General features: G+C 42.1%; 1 protein-coding gene across 3 annotated transcripts in view; it reads left to right on the top strand.

The window, feature by feature from the left end:
* The window catches only part of PAMR1 (peptidase domain containing associated with muscle regeneration 1), a 141,163-nt gene that overhangs the window by 84,442 nt on the left and 37,001 nt on the right, over positions 1-19,720 (top strand). For all 3 annotated transcript variants that reach the window (XM_039867066.1, XM_039867062.1, XM_039867059.1), the window contains 2 exons: positions 8,689-8,865; positions 12,853-12,981. In XM_039867066.1, coding sequence (XP_039723000.1) covers positions 8,736-8,865; positions 12,853-12,981 — 259 coding nt within the window. In that variant the 5' untranslated portion in view covers positions 8,689-8,735. The remainder of the gene's footprint in view (positions 1-8,688; positions 8,866-12,852; positions 12,982-19,720) is intronic.

Here is a 19,720-nt window from a genome sequence, read left to right as displayed (position 1 = left end):
CCCAGTTCCATGTCCATTTACTTCATAGGATTCCTTTGAAGATGATCGGTTAATGCCCCATATCATGGGATCCCACCTCAGGAGTGCACCAGTAGAGCACACCTGAGATATCCTGAGGCAACTTGCCTGAGCTTAGCTTCTAGCTGGTAACATCTACTCCCATATTTTCAAACACAGCCTTGGCTCATCCGGATGCAAGCAGAAGGGAGGACTTGCTGATGTAAAGAATCTTCGTTGTAGGACTCCTTGTCTGACTTTCTGCCTCCCTGTGGGTAGCTGACCGCTTGCTTCTAAATGGTGTTCAACCTCCCTTCTGTGCAAGTCTGGCTCCCCTGGCCAACTCATTGGTAGAACAGAACAAGTGAGCATCCAAGTCTTTATGAAAATGAGATACAAACTGCAGTAAACAAAAATATTCAGCAGTAATGGAGCCAATGGATTCCCTGTACTGCAAAATAGAGACTCTAAAAGGTCACAGCAAGAGACATTTCTAACATCAGTCTTTGTCACAAATACTTTACCCTGGGAATCACACATGCCTCACATGTCCACATTTATGTATGTATGCAGCGAATTTTATCAGGCACCTACCAGGTGCCAGGCATGATCCCAGGTGCTGAGATGCAATGATGAGTCAGATGAAGTCCTTTTAAGGCAGTTGCCGCCTGTTGAGAGAGCCTGTGGTCTAGCCTGGAATTTCTCAAAGTAGGTTTCATGGAATACAATCCTGGTTGATATTCAGCAAAGATAAGCAAACAAACCTAGGCTGTTAAGACGATATAAGTCTGGGGGATGTGGAGATTAACTATGTACAAAATATATTACAGACTCTAAAAAAGCCCTATAATAAAGTCGTTATTAACATTTTACAAAAGTTTTTGGCCACAGAACCTTTTTTCATGTAATACCTTATACCATCCATTAATGTTCCATGGACTACAGTTTGGAAAATGTTGGTCTCTTGTCCATAATAAATAAAACATCAAAGAATATCCCACTGTTACAGAGGATAGGTTAAAAAAGGAATTCGAAAATCTGCAAACCCTGGGCTTCTCTTCAGACTCCTGCTGAAGGACAGGCAGGAAGTCTGGCATCCTTGTCATTTAACACTTGTTGAGATGTTGCAAGAACCATGGAGATAATCCCATCCATGTTTCTGGGAGAAAAGTCCTCACCGGCATTGACATGCATGGTTCATTGAGAAAACTCATTTCTTGTATCCAGTTTACTTAAAATAAGGTGGCCGGTCTGGGGTCATTGGACAAACTTGACGCGTGAATCTGATTAACGAGCACTCATGTTGATGTAGGAGTTCTAGGGAATAAGAGCTGTGACTGGACTTCCTGACTAGATTGTATCTTTGGTGACAGTCACACTGTCTCCTCTTCAAAAATAAAGAGAATATTTGAGCATTCTTTTAGTCTCTGAGGACACCGAGTTCAAGGTTTGTGCATCGCCTCTCCCTTCCCCGTCTTTCTCTGACACACACATACACATGTGCTTGTCTCCAATCTCTTGTTATTTACCCCTCATGTTTGCCAGTTCTGGTATAGCTCTGTCACCATGACCTTGATCTCCACAACCTGAAAGTGGCCTAAGCTGTTTACATTGGGGCTGTATCCCTTGGAGACAGCATGTGAGTCTTAGCTGTTCATCAACCCCTCGTTTGCCATTTCTGGGAACTACTTTATTCCTGAATTTGTTAAATATTGATTTTGTTGTCATGCAACTCGCTTCTCCTTGGCCCTAGCGTTGCTTGCCTCTTTTCTCTGCCCAGACTTGTTTCAGATTGGATGACTACAGAGGCAACGAGTGAGGAATAAAACTGGCTGTTCCTTTAAAGGATATCCTGCCTAATGAGACTTGAGTAACCCAGGAGCTTCTCAGCAAAGATTTAGCCCTCACTTGCCATATTTATGGAATTCATCTTTGATACATATGTCTTGGTATGGATATGTTCAAGTTTTAATACACAGGTGCATAGAAGAATAAAAGTGTAGATGTGGACATGGGTATGTTTCTGTGTGTATACATATGAATGTCTATGTATATGGGGTATGGCGTATTATGTTTTAAAAGATGGGCCAGGGTTTGAATTCTGGCTCTGTCATTTATGGCTGGTTTTCTTGGGTGGTTTTCTTGACTTAATCTCTTTAATTTGGCCTTACCACCTTCCAACCTGTAGACTGTCTTTGTCATAGGTTTATCACAGGTGTTAAATGAGGTAATCTGTTTAAAATATTTAGTATCATGTCTCACAAAAAGGGGGTACTGGAGAAAGTAAAGATGTCTTCTGCTCCTCTCCTTTCTACTATTTTCCCCACTAGCACAAGTTTCATGAGGAATTGAGAAGGGGAAATACTGGCTATTCTATATACAGTAGAACGGAAATTACACGGTCCCTTGAAGCCCCCTTTAGATTGGTGCATAGTCTTATTTCATTAATCTGTGATTCTTTGTCAGAAAAAAAGAAATTCCCCAAAGAGTCACCATACATGTATCTCTTTGAGACTTGCTTTCTCCCCTGAAGTTTATCATACAGCTTCCTTCCAACCTTAGGGAGAATGCCTGCCATGGACTGTGCCTTAGTTTCTCTGTGTTTGAAATGGGAGCAGTGATATCTTCTTGCAGGGGCTGAGGGGATGGTGTCTTACACAGCATATGATTCTGGGTCAAGGCGTTGCCTGTCACACAAGAGATGTTGCTCATGATCACCTGCTGTGACTCAAGGGTGGAACCAGTCATGAATCCGGAGGCATAAAGAAGTTCCCCTTCATCTTGTTCTAGCCTGCAGAGCTAGAGGAGGTACCTATAATGAGGGCGAGCCTGCCTGAAGCTGCTGCCAGCTTAGGGTTTCTTGCACCGTCAGATGTACCAGCACAAAGGCATCATCCTCACTCCACATTCCTCCACACTTCACATCTGCTGTTGGCCAGGTGCCTTTGGTAGAAGGAAAATCTGTCTTCTGCCTGGCATCGGTGAACCTGGATGTGAAGATGAGAATACTAACTCTGGGAGCTTTTGGCAAAGCGGTGAAGCAGTTGACCAAGACCCCTGTGTAGCACTGACGTATTCTGACTCAGAAAGAAGTTTTTAAAAGTGTAGAAAATTGAGGGAGCAGGTGGGATAGTTTGTCGAATTCTTGTGTCTGAGGAAATCCAGATTGGATTTTTAGGGTATAGCTTAAGTTTTATTGTTTTTAACTTAGCCATTTTAATGCTTTGGTTGCTGTATTTGCTGAGTTCTATTGCCAAGTGCTTTTAGATGCATTATTAAATTCTCTTTTTAGTAGCCAATGCTAATAAAAAAAAAATCTAGTTAGCTCATATTCCAATGTTTGAAATATCTCAGAAGCAGCTGTCTTTCAAAGATTTCCAGCAGCACAGTGGCAACTGGAGGCTTTTCCAAGATGCTAGTGTTTGGGTTTTGTTCCCGTTGGCTATGGATGTAGAATTTCTATTTCTAGAAGGGAAGCAGCAGGAGGTGAGGTATGCCCTATTTAAATAGGTATCTAAAGAAGGGGTATTAGAAAAATGAGACTAGGAGATCTAGAAGCAAGGGGAAGGACCCCAGAAAGCTGTAATGTAATAAAAACATGAGCAGACTATTCGAAAATGCCAGGTAATTGTGGGCCTCACCGCCTTTGCTCTTTTGGCCGTTTGTGTCTTAGGCAAATGTGCTTTTTTTTTTTATTCTGCAGAGAATAATGGTAATGACTTGACAGATAGGCAGTTTTCCTTCCAAAACCCTTTACGCCCATTGTCTTTGTCACTCCATCAATCTACTCCTATCCTCGTGAAGTTTGGGGAAAATCTGCACCAAAGTGCCTTGTCTGTGGTTGGTTGTCCAGCAACGTAAAAGAGGGACAGATTCAGGATTAAAATTTGGGTGGTTGGATTCCCAAGCGTGCGCACTTCACCAAGTGCTGCATTCTTAATTTGTAAAGTCAGAGGTGCGAGCTCTCTAGAATCAAGGTAGTGTTGGAAGGAACAAGACTTTGGCCCCAGAAAGACCTGGTTCCGATCTTTCTTCTTTCACCTGAAAGCTGTGCCACCTGGAGTAATTTACTTACCCTTTCTGTTCTTCTGTTTCCTCATCCGTTCAATGAAGGAAATAATACTTTGAAGGGTGACTGTGAGGATTCAATGAGCTGGTATATGCCGAGGGCTCAGATACATTCCCCGTGGGTTCTGGGACCCAGAGAACAGAGGAGGATGAATGAAGAGGCACCGTGTGGAACGGTGTGCTAAACAGAGGAGGAGGAGAGAGACAAAGTGACAAACTGCTGTCTGCCTCCCTATCCCTCCCCAGTGTACAGGTGGCTAAAAACCAGATTTCTGGGGAGTCCACTGCACGTTTTATCACTCCTGGTACCCAAAGGAAAGGTGATGAAGGCCTTGACTCTCCAGCTGTCCTGTCATGAACAAGAGGAGCTGTGAGAAGGGGAAGACAGGTAACTGAGGTTAGGAATCCAGCCAGGCTATGAATGTGGTTCACTTTGTGATGGGAAGGTTCTGAAAGGTTAGGAGGAGATCAAGAGTCACCGAGGGCCCCAGTCATTCTTCCTGTCTAAGTCGTTCCTGCCTGGGATTTACCTATCTGTCGTTGGTCCCATGGAGTAGGAGGTCAGACCCTCAGTCGTCAGGAATCTTGCCTAGACATTAATATGGGGATAATAAGAGGAAGTGAGGGAGTATGTGGGGGGAAGAGAGGAGCCCAAGCTATCTACTTGTATATCTCTGGTTCATATGTCTTTTTTTTTTTTTATCCCTCTGGCCTCATTTATAAAATGCAAGACAGTAAAAAACGCAGTAGAAATTTTAATTAAATGTGGTTAGATGGGAAGGCCATGGGGTTTTTGGTGGGCGCAAAGGCAGAGTCTGACACTAGGCAGGAGCGGGTGCATGGTAAAAGCGCCTTTCCTTGCTACCTTCTGAGGTGGTCTCCACCTGGGCCTTTAGCCTGACAGCTGATGTTTCAATCATGTATGGAACAGGCTGACCTTTGTTTTCATTAAGAATCCTCTGAGTTTTTCATATGGACCTTAACAGCCATCTTGTCAATATATTTCCTTAAAATCTAGTGCTGAAAACATGGCACTTGGAGACTATGCCAAGGAGACACAATAACTCCCATGCCATTCTGTGGAGTTAAGTCCTGGCCGTCTAGGGGATCAAGTGTTCTTTATCTTGTCAGCAATAGAAAACATTCAGCATTGGATAGCCTGACAGTAAACTATTAGGCTTTTGAAGGGCTGTGCAAAGTAATGATGGTGATGACAGCCAACTTTCTTTCATTTGTTCATTCATTTGCTCACCACGAGCTGAACTTGTGCCAGATGGTCAGCATTGTTGTCATTGCTTTGGTGTTCCCATTGATAAAACAGGACTAGCAGCTTAAGTGTCTTGCATTTTCCAAAATGAATTCCAGAAGAACCAGAGCTGGATTAATATGACTGGACTCTCCACTCTAGACAGGAGATACGAGGATGGCGGACCCGAGCATGGCGTTCGAGAGAAGGGCTTGAGCAAAGCTGGTGATGCCGAAGCACTTTGCAACTCTCCTGATATTTTCCCCCGGTTTAAAAAGAGAGGGAGGGAAGCACTTGTAGACACAGGATAATTACGCAGTAATTTAAAGTCATTTTTGAAGACCACTCAATGTCATGACAAAATGTCCGTGAGGTGCATAAAGTAAAAAAAAAAAAAGCAGTTTTTAAAACAAAACATGTTACTAGTTTTGAGAGGTAAGAAGACTGTGTCTTCACGTTTATTAGTATCTACACGTGGATATATATGTCTGATGAAAGAAGACAATTGAAAGGATAGGCAATAAAATATTAAGGTTATTTCTGACTACTTTTTATTCCTTTATGATTTTATTTTTTGATGCTTTCACAAGGAATCTTTTATATTAAAATGTGTAGTGTGTTTTAGAGAAAAAAATATTTTATCCAGTGGAAGAATTAGTGATGAACGAATGGCCAACCCAGTGGCTGACGGAGCTGGAGGTGGTTCCGGCCGGCTTTCCCCGAAGGAGCAGGATGTCCGTTTCCTCCCTAGGCCTGGAATTCTGTGGGCCTCCTTTTCCCTCCAGAGTGAATTCCCTAAAAAGTCTTCTTTGGCATTTCTGTTTGCTTCTTCCCTACTTCGCTCTTTTCCTCACTGGTAAAGTGAAGAGGTTGGAGTAGATCATTTTAACTTAAAAGAGACTGTGTCATGGACCTCACCGGGTCATTTTGAAGATTTAATTGCATAAACAATATAGAAGTGCTTTAACTAAACAAATGCTAAAGTGCTTTAGCATACACATATGAAAACATTCAGTAACTTCTACTACTATTAATGATTCTCTAAATCCTAGCTCCTGGACCTGGCCTTCAGCCCCATGCTGAAATTCCTGCGATTTGTCCATCTAAAGGCAAATGACCAATGTACTCTTTCTGCAAAAGTAATTCTAATAAATGGAGGGGGAAAAAAATTCCAGGAGTTTGCTCTTGTCTGCTTATTGTATTTTTTAATCTCTTCAGTTGGTCAACTGTAAATATTTCTCATAGAATATTTTGTTTACCTATGTATGTATTTCTTACTCGTGTTATAGAGGCATTTTCCTGTCTCTGTGGGGAGAAGGAAAAGGGTGGATTTGCCAGACCAGAGGGAAAAGGTCACAGAACCATTAAAACCATCACCTCCTCCATCACGTTTGTGTTTTGGGGAAGGGCTCTGATTTTAGCAGATACATAGATTTCTGTCTGATTTTATTTAGAATCCCCTAACAATACAAATCCTGTAGATTTGGTGTTAATGTCCCTTCGTGACCATTTGTTTGTTCTCATAACATCCTAAATGTTCCTTATCGCAGTTAGTGATTCTGTGTTTGTGGGGTCATTTATTCAACATCTGCTCCCCTATGAAATTGTGAGCTCCACAGGGCCAGGGGTGGTGCCTGTTTTTCTCTCTATTGCGGCACCCAGCCTCATTCCTGGTACATAGTGGACACTCAGTAAATACTTGTGGAATGAAAGAATGAATTCATTGATTCACCCATACACTTAGCACTGTGCTCAGTGGGGAAACTGAGGAATGGAGTAATTAAATGACTTTGTGGGTTAACCTTTCAATTTATCTGTTTTTCTTTCGTTGCACATACTTTTGATGTCGTATGTAAGAATCCAGTGCCAAATCCAAGATCGTGAATATTTACCCCTGTGTTTTCTTCTGCTTTCCTTCACTTTTAACCATTAGACTCTCATCTTAGAAGTCATTCACTTCATCCAGCCAACATCAGAAACATGGGAAGCTTAGCTACATAAGTCCTGGTATCTGTCCCTGAGGGGGAAACAAAATCTCAATAGTGACAGGGTCATGATGGTCTCTGCCAGTCATTCCCCAAAGCCAGTGTGAGGATCTTTGCTGGTAGAAAATGAAAAAACCTTATTATGCAAATGGCTCCTTTCTATGATGCTAGAATGTTCTTATGACCTGCGGCTGAGAGTAGATGGTGATCTTTTTTTTTTTAATGTCTCTATTTGGCAAATTAAGAATTGTAAACACTGTATCAGACTTCTGAATTTAGTTTAGGAGCAGAAAATAGTAAGCTATGAAATTTCAAGAGGTTAGAAGCCGCCACAGATACTAAGGTTAGTTTATGTGGGCCTGCAAAGCGTGGCTGGACATCCTGCCTGGGGTTTCTTTTACTTTCTCCCTCAAATATCTGACCTAATTTTGCTTCAATCATGACCTTTGTATAAAATGTTTAGGAATGGAAAGTGGGGAAAAAAGAATAGTGAATCAAACCTGTCTGTTTCTTACCCTGGGCTCCTCTAGGCAGCCTCCAACTCATTCCTCTTATAGATTTTGCCAGATGGTTTTTCTTTTTCATTTACTTAAGGTGTATTTTTAAAAAAGAAAGAAAAACAGAAATCCTACCCAGAAAAGAATACTTTTTTTTTTTCTCATGGGAAAAAATGCTCAGTTGAATTTGGCGACCGAATAAAGTTCTGCCAGTGAGTTCACCCTGGTAAAACATTGAAATTCTCCCAGACATACTAATTAAGATGCTTTTTGTCTTTTCTGTTGGTTTTAGCTTTGAAGGTACCATAAAAATGGCATGTTGCAAAATTGAGGAGCCAAGTTTAAAGGAAATGACATGGTCTCTGCTTTGGCAATCAGCCTCGCACTTGAATGGCCTAATCTAGAGACAGGGCTCCAGACCTTTTTGATGGCCCGAATGCCTGGGCTGCACTGCACAGTCGTGCGGTCGAATGGTTCCTCCTGGAGCTGGGGCGCGCATGAGCTGCGTAGCTGTAAGCAGGGGCCCTCTGTGCCCCGGGAAACAGAACTGAGCATAGGCACCCAAGAGATGTTTACTTGTTGATAAATTATGTATGTGTCAGTCCACCTAGATTATATATCGATAGAGCATGATTTCTTTCTTTTTATTAAAAAATAAAAATGAATAGTAGTTCTAACAAGTTCCATCTGTGCCACGGTGGATGGCTTGGAACACCCTTCGAGGCAGGCTACCCACCTTGGAAGCATTGGCCTAGAAGGATTCACAAGGTCTTCTCCATCATTCAGGCAGGGCAACACATTTGTAGAGTAAGGCTGCTTTTTAGCAGCGGACTTCTTATGAGTCTTACCCCTTCCTGCTAGGACCTTTGTCCTTACATGCTCGTTTCTGTTTCAGAGTACACGGTCATTAATGAAGCCTGCCCTGGAGCTGAGTGGAATATCATGTGTCGGGAGTGCTGTGAATATGATCAGATTGAATGCATCTGCCCCGGGAAGAAGGAAGTTGTGGGTTATACTATCCCTTGCTGCAGGAATGAGGACAATGAGTGTGACTCCTGCCTAATTCACCCAGGTGAGTGTGGAAGGGGAGACCTCAGATTGCCTTGTGTTTTCTGAGTCACAAATGGGAACATGCTGAACATTTGAATTCTGGCAGGCAGACATCAGGAGGCTGTGATACCATGATTATTAAGAGTAGCATAATTTAGCTCATTCTAACTGGAGTACTTGGAGGAGTTAGTACGCTTTTCAGTGTTAAACTTGTAAAGCTGTGAAGTCATCCACTCATTCATTCATTTAACAGACTGAGCACTCCCAGATACCACTCAGGCACTGGGAATACAATGATTTAAAAAAAAAAAAAACCTCACACTTCCCTCATCCCCAGAGCTTGCAGCCTGGAGGCAGAGATGAAAGGGTAAACAGGCAACTGTAATCCAGCGTGGTAAGTGCTATGACAGAGAAGCACAAGCTACATGGGAACATGGCTGAGGATGAGGGTTGATGGGGGAAAGGGCGGTGGAGACTTATTGGAGAAGGTGATGTGCGTGCTGAAGATGGAGGCAGCAAACTAAAAAGAGTGAAGGGGTCTGGTAGAGAGGTCAAGCCATAGAGGACAGCAAGTGCTAAGGCCCTGTGGCAAAAGAAAGCATAGGGTTTAGGGAATTGCAAGTAGCTCAGTCTGGTGGGAGGAATGTATTGACTGTGTGTGTGTGTGTGTGTGTGTGTGTGTAAACATGAGAGAGTTAGATAAAGAAAGCAAGAAGGCAATATGAAGGACAGAGGCAGGGGCTGAACCTGAAGGACTTCTTAAGATTGACCATATGAGGTTGAACTGTCCTGAAAGATAGTTTAACAACATTGAAGTTTCTTTAGTAGAGTGGAAAACCAATTTTCTAACTGCAGTATGAAGAGATTGAGAGGGAAAGAACTCTTAGGCAGAAGGAAAGTGATAGAACCTCGATGAATTAAGCCTGTGGGCCGGAGTGGAAAGTTGAGAAATGTTTAAAAGTGGAATTGACAATAATTGGGATTGGTTGGATGCGGGGAGGGGGAAGCAGAAGTCAAGAATGATGCTCTGGCTTCTGAGCTCAACATTTGGGAGGTGGTCCCGGTGACATGAGAGCATCTTAGGATGAGATGGCACCTTCCCCGGCCATGATGCCCATTCCTTCGCTTTTGCATCAGGCTGAACAAACTGCCTCTCTCCCTGCCCTCACCATAGAGGGACAGCGACTGTCCTTTCTCACTGAAACGCCTGCCTGGGTGGAGGCCAGTGTGGACCTTGAGCCTCAGACTGAAGAAGCTGTTTCTAGTGTGATTAGCAACTTAAGTGAATAACACATATCACTACCAGGAACTTTCTTCCTTTTGTGGGAAACTCTAGAGGAGGAAAGAAACTGAGACTCAAGAACACACATGATACCTCCAAGCCATCTTCCTTCCTGGAAGACATTAATTCTGAGCTTTAGAATAGAAACCACCTCAGTATAACCTTTGCACATTTGATCCAGAAAAGAAATCTGCTGCCCCATTCCCTGATGGATGAGTGTGGTTTATAGGGAAATAGTTGAGTAATGATACCAAATTTTCTCAGGAAACTTTGAGAGTTAAGCCAGGGTCTCCCAACTGGAAGTCTCTGGCAGTGATATTGAAATCTTTGAACAATTTTCAATATTTTCAAAAGCTTAGTGGTTATTGTTGGGGTGTGGGTGGGGCTTTGGTTTTGTGAGATGGCACTGGGTCATCTGTCAGGTAAGAGAACTTCATAGGTGGTGCTGGATGCTTCCAATTGCATCATACAGGAGACACCCAACCTCATCACCTGGAGTGATCTTTGGATCTAAGCAGTGAAGAGCTATCCCATATCAACCACTTGGTTATCCTGAAAGGAAGGGCTAAATAACACTTAAAAAAAAAAACACGGCTAATTTTCAAAATAATGAATTGATACTCTAGCAGCCACTATTGGTGATCCAAGAGGTTTCTCTGTGTGCGTGTCATTGTGAACTCAGGTATTTTTATTTATTTATGTGGTTTAATCCATTTTAGTCATTATTCATTTTAATGATATATCATCCCATTATGGGACACTGGAAGCCCCTTCACGTCCTTCTGTATTCTGATATGGCCACACTGGTTTTTGAAGGCTTCCTTGATTTCTCACACAACGAAATGTTTCAGGCTCTTCCTGTGCATCTTCTGTCCCACATGTAGAGTCAGCCATTTCTCTAAGGAACTCTGGTCTGAGACCACAATCTAGGCACCGGAGGTGTTCCTTGCCATTGGACGGTCATTGTTACTAGGTTTTCCTCCCCCCCGCTTTTAGTAAATGGAGTTGGAAAATACATATTTTTTTAAAACAAGAAAAAAATGAGTTTATGCTGATATTCAAGTTCAGATGTAATATTATAAGGTTGTTTATTTCTTTGATTTTACATTTGTATCTGTTTTCTCTCATGGTGAAAATCCTGTTTCCTAATAATATTAACCTAATCACTTATTTGCTTTATCCTATATTAGAACATAAGGTAATTGTGCAAAATAACAACAGCACTATTAGTACTTCATTCAGTCAGACCACTGAATGAAGTTATGATTTCTTCGTGGTGGTTATTGACTTTAGAAGATGTCCCACTCCATATACACAGTCAAAATGCTATGTTTTAAAGACAACTGTTGTATAGGCACACCTGGTTTTATTGCACTGCATTTTATTGCGCTTCACAAACGTTGCATTTTTTACAAGTTGAAGGCAAGACCCTCCACCAGCAGGAAGATTAGGACTCACTTTATTACAGTGGTGTGAAACCAAACCCACGTATTGCCAAGGTTTGCCTGTAATTCTCTTCTCCGTCGTTTCTACCACCTATTTGATATACTGAGAGGTTTATTATCTCCATCTGTTTTCTGTTTTACAAGCAAATATATATATATACATTTATATATCTTTCCCCTCTTGTACCAAAGATAGCATTACCGTCAACGCTGCTAACTACTTTGCTTTTACCAATACATGCTGGAGATCACTCACTGACAGTATAAACCATGATCTTCATTTCTGTTTATAGTTACTCATAACTGCATTGTGTAGATTAGCATAGTTAATGAGTATCTGGGTTATTTCCAGCTTTTTTGCTATTACGAAGCTCCAGTGCATGGCCTTAGGCATACATCATTTAGTGTTTTTGCTGTGTATCTCTGGGGTAGATTCCTAGATGAGAGATTGCTGGGTCGAAGGCAGGTGCATATGTCATTTTGCCAGCCTTTGCCAAATTTTCTTCCGTGCCTTTGGCATTCACAGCAGCGTGTATGAGGGTACTGTTTTCCCAAAGCCTTGCAACAGAATATGTCATTTGGGGTTTTTGCCAATTTCATACATAAATGATATCTCAGTGTGGTTTTAGAAATTTCTATCATTCCTGTCATTGACTGACGACAGCCTCCTCTGTGATGGTGGCAGTGGTTGCAAGGAGGATTGGGATCCAGAGGCACAGAGGCAGGGACGTTAATGGTGACTTCCATAAGGTCCAGCAGCCCCGGGGTCCTCAGGGGACCAAGTTTGCTATGTATTTTCATGTGGGTCTAGGCTGTGTAGCTCTAAACTCAGCCCTCTGACCCTTTTGGCAATTCTCTGAGTTACACAGAGAAAGAATGTTACCAGTCTTCTCTGGGTGATGATCTTTTAGGTGGTCTTAATTATTTTCATTTGTCTGAACTTTAAAAATATTCCATAATAGACATGAAATACGATTTTAAAGAGAGCACGTACTCAGTATTGACAGAGTCTACCTTTCACTGCAGGCTATTTCCTAGTCAGCCATGAACTAGGAAGATGGTCCTGACCACGCTCCAAAACGCCTCAGACTGAATGCTAGTGACTATGGCATTTCCTAGGAATGAGCATTTTTCCCTAAGGGCTTCGGCACATTTCTGAGTCCCCGATGCCCTTCGTTGCGAAAAGGCCCTGACAAGGTGTGCAGTTTTTCGCACGCAGCCGCAGCCGATGGGAACGTGCAAGTGCTGACTCTAACGCCCCCTCTTCTTGGACCTGTTTAAGGTTGTACCATTTTTGAAAACTGCAAGACCTGCCGCAATGGCTCGTGGGGCGGCACTCTGGACGACTTCTACGTGAAGGGGATCTACTGTGCAGAATGCCGGGCGGGCTGGTACGGAGGAGACTGCATGCGTGAGTAGACCCCGCGGTAGCTCCGTCTCTGCTGCTCGCTGTTGTGATGTCTCAGCTTCCAACGGTCTAAGGTTTCTGCTGTTGGAATCTGAGTTCTGGAAAGCTTGCAGCCAGAGGGCTTTCTCAGTAAGGCCATAAAAAACAAAGATGTGTTTCCATCTGCTGGGTGTGGACTGTGGACATCTGTTTGGAATTGGCCACAGGGGGTTCCTATCTGCTCTTAAATCTTCCCCTTTCTCCTAAACAGAGCCAAGGCATCCTGCACACAGCCAGCCTCGTGGCCATTCCAGAAGCAGTTTCACATTAGCGTGGGCCAGCAAACAGTGAATAAAGCTTTGAAAATGCTACCTCTGTAATGCATTTTAAATATGAATTTCTATTGGTAAATTTCTTGAATCCTGAGTTTAATTCCTGAAACATTAAATTGTCAGCATGCCACTTGTCTCGGGAAAGAGATCTTTTTTTCTAGGTTTTACTTGATCTCTAAGAATTACTTAGTCTTTATTAGGGTTCTCCTGTGAGCTTCAACAATCCTTGGAGTGGGAATCTAACCTCTCCTTCAGTTTAAGAGTCCCCTCTGCAGTACCCTGATGGTGGATGTCCCTCTGAGAGTCTGGATCTGGAGCAGTGTATAGACTGTTATGGTTTTGTGATGCCTATTTGACACGCTCCCTATCCGAATCAGAAGCAGTCAGGATGGTCCTGGACTCTGAGCAGTTTTACTCATAATGATATTCCCAGTTTGTAGAGATGAAGGCTGGAGTTGGTATTGGCGCTGTTGGTATTCTTTGATCCAACCTTAGCAAAATGCCATGAATTTCAGGAGTGGAGGGAAAAGGGTGAGGTACATGGTTTGCAGCTGAGAAACTCAGCTATTCCTGGTGGGGAAGGAGTGTGTTGGTGCTTCAGGGTGAACCCGAGAGTTAAATATCCAGAATACAGATAATTTCTAAAGTGCCGTTCTCAGTTGCAGATTTAAAACTCTGATGTCATTTTAGGCGGTTTCTAGGAAATTGAATTTAGTACTTTGGTGAGTTATCTTCTAGGTAGATTAGCTGGAGGATTTCACCTTGGTCTTCCTTCGGCAGCTATTCTCTGGAGACGTTGTGGCATAATGATCAAGAGCACAAGCTCTGGAATGACACAGACCTGGGTCACTAGCGTTGTGACCATGGCCAAGTCATTGAACCTTGCTACAAACACTTTCTATTTCATGGGGCTATTTGGAGAATTAAATGAGATAATGCATGTGAAGCACTCACACTCTCCCTGGCACACAGCAAAAGCTCAACTAATACAATAAATATATCATCATTATTCTATGTGTGTCTTACTTGCCGAGCTGGTAGGTGGTCCAGAAACAAAACTATTTTTAATAGAAGTTTAAGAAAGACATAATTAGAGAGAGAACGCACAGCTTTAGAGTTCACATTGATCTTTGCAGTATGTAAGATAACTTTGGGATTTTCTCTCTTCGGTTGGATCTGGAAGGTCGCTCTTTCTCTGTGTGAGTAGGTTGGAGAAGGACTATGTAACAGGTTGGAGCCACAGGCAGGTATCAGATCATACGTGGCCTTGTAGGTAAGTAAATGGAGTAAAGAGTTGAGTTATTCTGAATGCAGTGAGATACAAAAGAAAAATTAGGGTATAGCTAAGCACTCTGAGAACATGGATAAAAGAACAATTTAATCACAGGGAATCAGAGTAGGGGAGGTTTTAAACAGGAAGTGATGGTTGAGAGGTGCCTTTGCTCAGGTGTCAGCAAAACAGGAAGATACCTAAGTCTGTGTGATTCCAGACTCCTTGTTCTTAACTGCAGTACTATTTTACCTCCACTGCTGAATTCCCCTGCAAAAGTTCTATCTTCTCTGAAAAGTTGGAAGTGAAATCTCTGCTCAGGGCAGAGCGGAAGTGAGGCTGGGGCTTGAGAATACCACAGGTTTGGACAGCCACGTGAGGAATAAGGAAAGGCACCAGCTAGTGATCAGTTAAAGCATGTTCTAGCAAGACTGGGGATGCAGTTGAAGCAGGAACTCCTTTGCAGATGATGTAATGAGGGCAGTTGAGAGATACTCTCCAGCAGCGTGGTGGCAGAGATGAATTAAACCAGTCATTTGGTTAATCCAAGAGTTGGCTAACACGTGATTGCCCAGGTTGGGTAGGACATGAAACCAGAAAGAGCCTGGTACAGAGATCATAAGGAGTGGAGATCCAATGAAGCAGAAAGCAACCTTAGTGGTAATAAAGCAGAGGAACACATAGATGCAAGGGTGTTGCAGTCAGAGAATAGAACTTCTAAGTTGACGCTTAGGGGTGCTACTGATGATAACGTGTTCATGTATATTAGTCAGTTTTTGCTGTGTAACAAACAGTCTCGAAAGGACAGATGATTTTCTTTATATGGCTCTGTGGGTTGGCCTGGGTTGAACTCCATACCCCATACTGCCGCCAGGCTAAAGGGACAGCAGCTACTTGGAGCGTGCTCTTCCCAGGGTGGGTTGCGGAAGCACAAGAGGCCAAACCAAACACAGAGGCATATTTAGGGCATCTGCTCATATCGCATTTACTCACATTCCAAAAGAAGTCACATGGCTAAGCCCCCAAATCATTCAACTAGGGAAGTATACTCCATCACAAGGGGAAGGGGTACAGATGTTCCCTAAGTAATACTCCAGTCACTCTGTATGAGTAGGTGGGCTTGTGTAGGGGGCAGGGTAGAAAAGAGGAAGAATGTTTTCATGCAGGAGGTAAGTGGTAAATAGTAACAAGCAAACAGTAACAAGATAGAAGGACAGCAGTTGCTCAGAGAAATCTTGTATGTTTGCCTTTCCAAATAGCACCAATTTGATTTGTGAGTTTAACTTCAATATAAGAGTTGGCTATATATGTAGTCTGATTGGTTGGATGAGTGATGGTATCCATGTGTCAAATCAAGGCGTTCTCAAGGACAGCAGAACTGGCTCAGGGCAGCAGAGCATTGCCACTAGGCAAGCAGGACAGAGAGTCCAGGCCCTCATTCATTAACCACCTATCCATTCAAAAAATATTTCTTGAATGGATGCTACTAGGGGTTGGACCTACAATGATGAGCAAGACATTTGTGATCCTTGCTATCTTGGAGCTTCAATTTAGAGGAGAGACAAAAAAAAAAGTGGAGTGTGGTTATCAGTGCTATGAAATAAACAGAATGATGGTCCGATTCCTATCTCATTCTGTGTTAGTTCAGTTATTCGATTCCATTAGATTTGTTCGGAAAGTCTCATCCCACACAGTGTATGTTGTCTAGTCACAGTCACAAGCGTTTATGGAGCATTTCTTATAGAGCACAGGGCTAGTCACGGGGAGAACAATGAGCCCTTGAGAGTTTAGCATCAATCTATGGAAACAGGGATTGTCCATAAGAAATCAATGTAATGTTATGTTATTAGGCTCTTATCACTTATACCCCATATTGGCCTTAAGTAAATGTGAGGGAAATTCAAAGGAGGAAGTAATTCATTTCACTGTTTGTTGATTGCCTGCCTCTATTAAGGGGAAGCCAAACACTTGAGTGGCCTGTTTAATGGCTGGGGCGCAGTTCTGGAGCCCCATGGCAGTGTAAGTCTTTACCCAGTAGATGGCGCCCAAGTGGTCCTTTTAGATCATTTAATTCGGAAGGAGAGCTTCCTGCTGAATATCATCTGTAGAGCCCTGGCATTTTTTTCCTGAGTGCCATATAGAACCTTAGAAGGAAGGAGAAATGACAGGCAAATGCCAGTCATAACAATTTTATATCTGAGTTATAGAGCATTCATATAGAGCACCGAGCAGATATTATAGTAGCTTTATTTGCTCAATGCCCTTGACAATGTTTATGTTCATGTTAACCTAACTTATGATAACCTTAAAATCCATTATGTGATTGATTTATTCGTAACTATTGACAGGTTATATTAACCAAGATTATAGGAGAAGGACCTAAAATCACTGAGCCCAGGAAAAGATTTTATTCACGTTTTGTTGCCCAGAAAAGAGTGGTTTGGTAAGCTCAGACTATCCAGGCTAGGGAAAGGAGCTGATTCTTTCTTTCCCCAATTTTTTATTTTGAAAGATTTAAATCTACAGAGAATTGAAAGAATAGTATATTCATATATCTTTTACCTGGATTCACTGCTTACTGTTTTCCCACATCTGGTTTTGTCTCTTTTACTGTATAATAGACTCATGAATTTAATTTTTTACTTGTTTCATAATGTTATCATTTTTCATTTAGATGCTAAAATTGTCCTAGAATCAGCCAGTGAGCCCTTTTAAGCAGGCTCTACCATATCATTCTTTAAGCAATTCCTTGATTTTTTGGTCCTCCAGGAATATTTCAGGTTCACCTTGATTGTTTATGTCAGGTACTGGAACCAGTCATTTCCCCACAAATCCTAGTTCCTGTTGAGGGGAAAGGTATTGGGGAACTGTGATCTGGGTGCTGGCTGTGAGCGGCGCCGATATCCAAAGTCGAAATCAAGGCTTCCTAAACTACAAAGTTGACTAAAGTGGAACCACTCTGCTGACCTCTACAGTGGAGTTTATTCAACTTGGCCTTCAGACCGAGTTCCTGAGCCACCAAATGAGGTGAGCAATGAGAGGGACTAAGAGCCACCCAGGATGCTGCACTTCTAGCTAGCATAACAGTGATCTCAACCTTTCAGTCTCTGAAGGATCTAGAGGATGTAAGAAGGTTAGGAAGTCAACCCAGATAAGAGAGGATTTATGGGGAGAGATTATAGTAGGCCCTTAATACATTTTATCTTCTTAGTCATATTTTGGATAGAGGCAGAGGAGCAGACGAAGTGGCCATAAGCTGTGCCCCAAAATATTTGTGTGGCCAGACTATCAGAGAGGAGGATGGTTTGTGCAGGCTTGTCTTTGAGCCATAACTAGGAATGTTCAAGAGAGAGAGAGAGAGAGAGAGGAGGAAGGAGGGAGAATTCTTACAAAACTGTTTGTTATTGACTGATTGAGCTGTCCTTCTGGAGAGTCACTGAAAACTGGCTCATCTTGCTCTGGCTTTTGGTGTCCTGACACTTCCCGGAAAGGAACCATGCTGAACAGGGTCCAAATTGGGGATGGAATTATGTGGTAGTTAACAGCAGGGCTTGGAACCAGTAGGACCTGGATTTGAACCTCTACTCCTTCTGGGACTTGGGGCAAAGTTACCTAATCTTTGTAAATCTCAGCTTCCTCATTTAAAAAATAGGGATAATAATAGTGTTCCCTCAGAGGATTTTTGTGAGAATTAAATAAAGTACTGTCTATAAATCTCTTAATATGGAATCTGGTACATAGTAAGTGCTCAATAAATGGCGGTGGCTGTTCTTATTATCATTAAACCACAGCCATAAAATGAACTCTCTTTTTCTTTTTATTTCTTGGAAAGAAAATCAATGTAGGGCCAGAGAGGAAAAATAATAAAGCAGAATTCCCTAAGGGGCAAGAAAATATATATTGGACATGAGGAGGTAATCTTCCCAGGACAAGTATTATATGGGAAATAGCACTTTATATTTTATGTGCTGAAGCTCTAAGACTCCAAGGAATTAATATTTGAACTTCTGCAGAAGATTTTATGTTTTTGAAGAGTTCATCAGCCATTGTTCAGCTTCTGGTTAGGGTGTAGAAGGACATGAAAGAGACCTCCTTCCTGCTCAAACAGCAAGAAATCACTTGATGAGTCAAAGAAAATTCACAATTTTCTTTAAAACCATCAAGTATCTGTGAATACAAAATCTAAACAAAGCTAAACTCCAGAGGAATGAGGTTTTCCTGGGTGAGCAAGTAATCCAGGATGCTTCATACCTGGAGCCAGCTACTGAGGTTGGAGACAGGGCAGGTAAGAGGGTAGGCCTGCCAGAGAAGGAAGGGGAGCCAACCAGACTTGGAAGAACCTGTGGGCTGGCCTGTTGAACTCCAGTCTAAAGGAGACCCCAAAGCAAAAGCAATCTTCTCCATAAAGTATTCTCTTAAATGAAATTTTGCTGAGCAAGCAACGCCTGGGGCAAGACGTGGAAAGCAGAATATCTTGGGATATTGTAATTTTGCATCTCGCAGTCTCATAGGCTCACAGTTTCCTATTCTTGCAGCTATGGAGGTGCAGGAAGTTGGATAGTGAGGGAGTATTGAAAATCAAAGACAGATTTTGTTAGGTTCCTGGTGCTTGAATTTCAAGACCGTTTTAGAAGAATTATGGTCTCAGTCCTGCCTCAAAACAGTTTAATTTCAGATTGGATCATTCTAATTAGTCCCTCATTTCACCTGCCTAATAGAAGAAAGGATATTGCCAAACGAAAGAAAAAAACATATTTCCTATTGTGAAGAAGCAAGAGAATAGAGCCTACAGTCAGGAGAAAAATCAGTCAAAAGAAATATACCTTGCATGATCAAATATTGAAATTTCCAGATAAGGACTTTTAAATAACTTTAAAATAAATACAGTAAATGGACTACAGGAAAAGTGAATATAATGGAAGAAGAGATGAGAACTGTCAGGATAGAACTGAAAAGTGTTAAAAAGAACCGAATGGAAATCCCAGAACTGAAAACTACACTATCTGAAATTAAAAAAAAAAAAAAAAATTCCATAGAGGAGATTAACAGCTGATGGTTACGACAGAAGAAACGATCAGGGAAATTAAATACAGATTTAATAGAAATCAACCAAACTAAAACAGAGAGAAAAAAGAATGAAATTATTCAGCAATCTAAACTA

Source organism: Pteropus medius, unplaced genomic scaffold (assembly GCF_902729225.1).
Source record: "Pteropus medius unplaced genomic scaffold, Ma_sr-lr_union100, whole genome shotgun sequence".
Lineage (NCBI taxonomy): Eukaryota > Metazoa > Chordata > Mammalia > Chiroptera > Pteropodidae > Pteropus > Pteropus medius.
The sequence above is the reverse complement of the archived record's forward strand: the minus strand, read 5'-3'. Positions and strand labels throughout refer to the sequence as shown.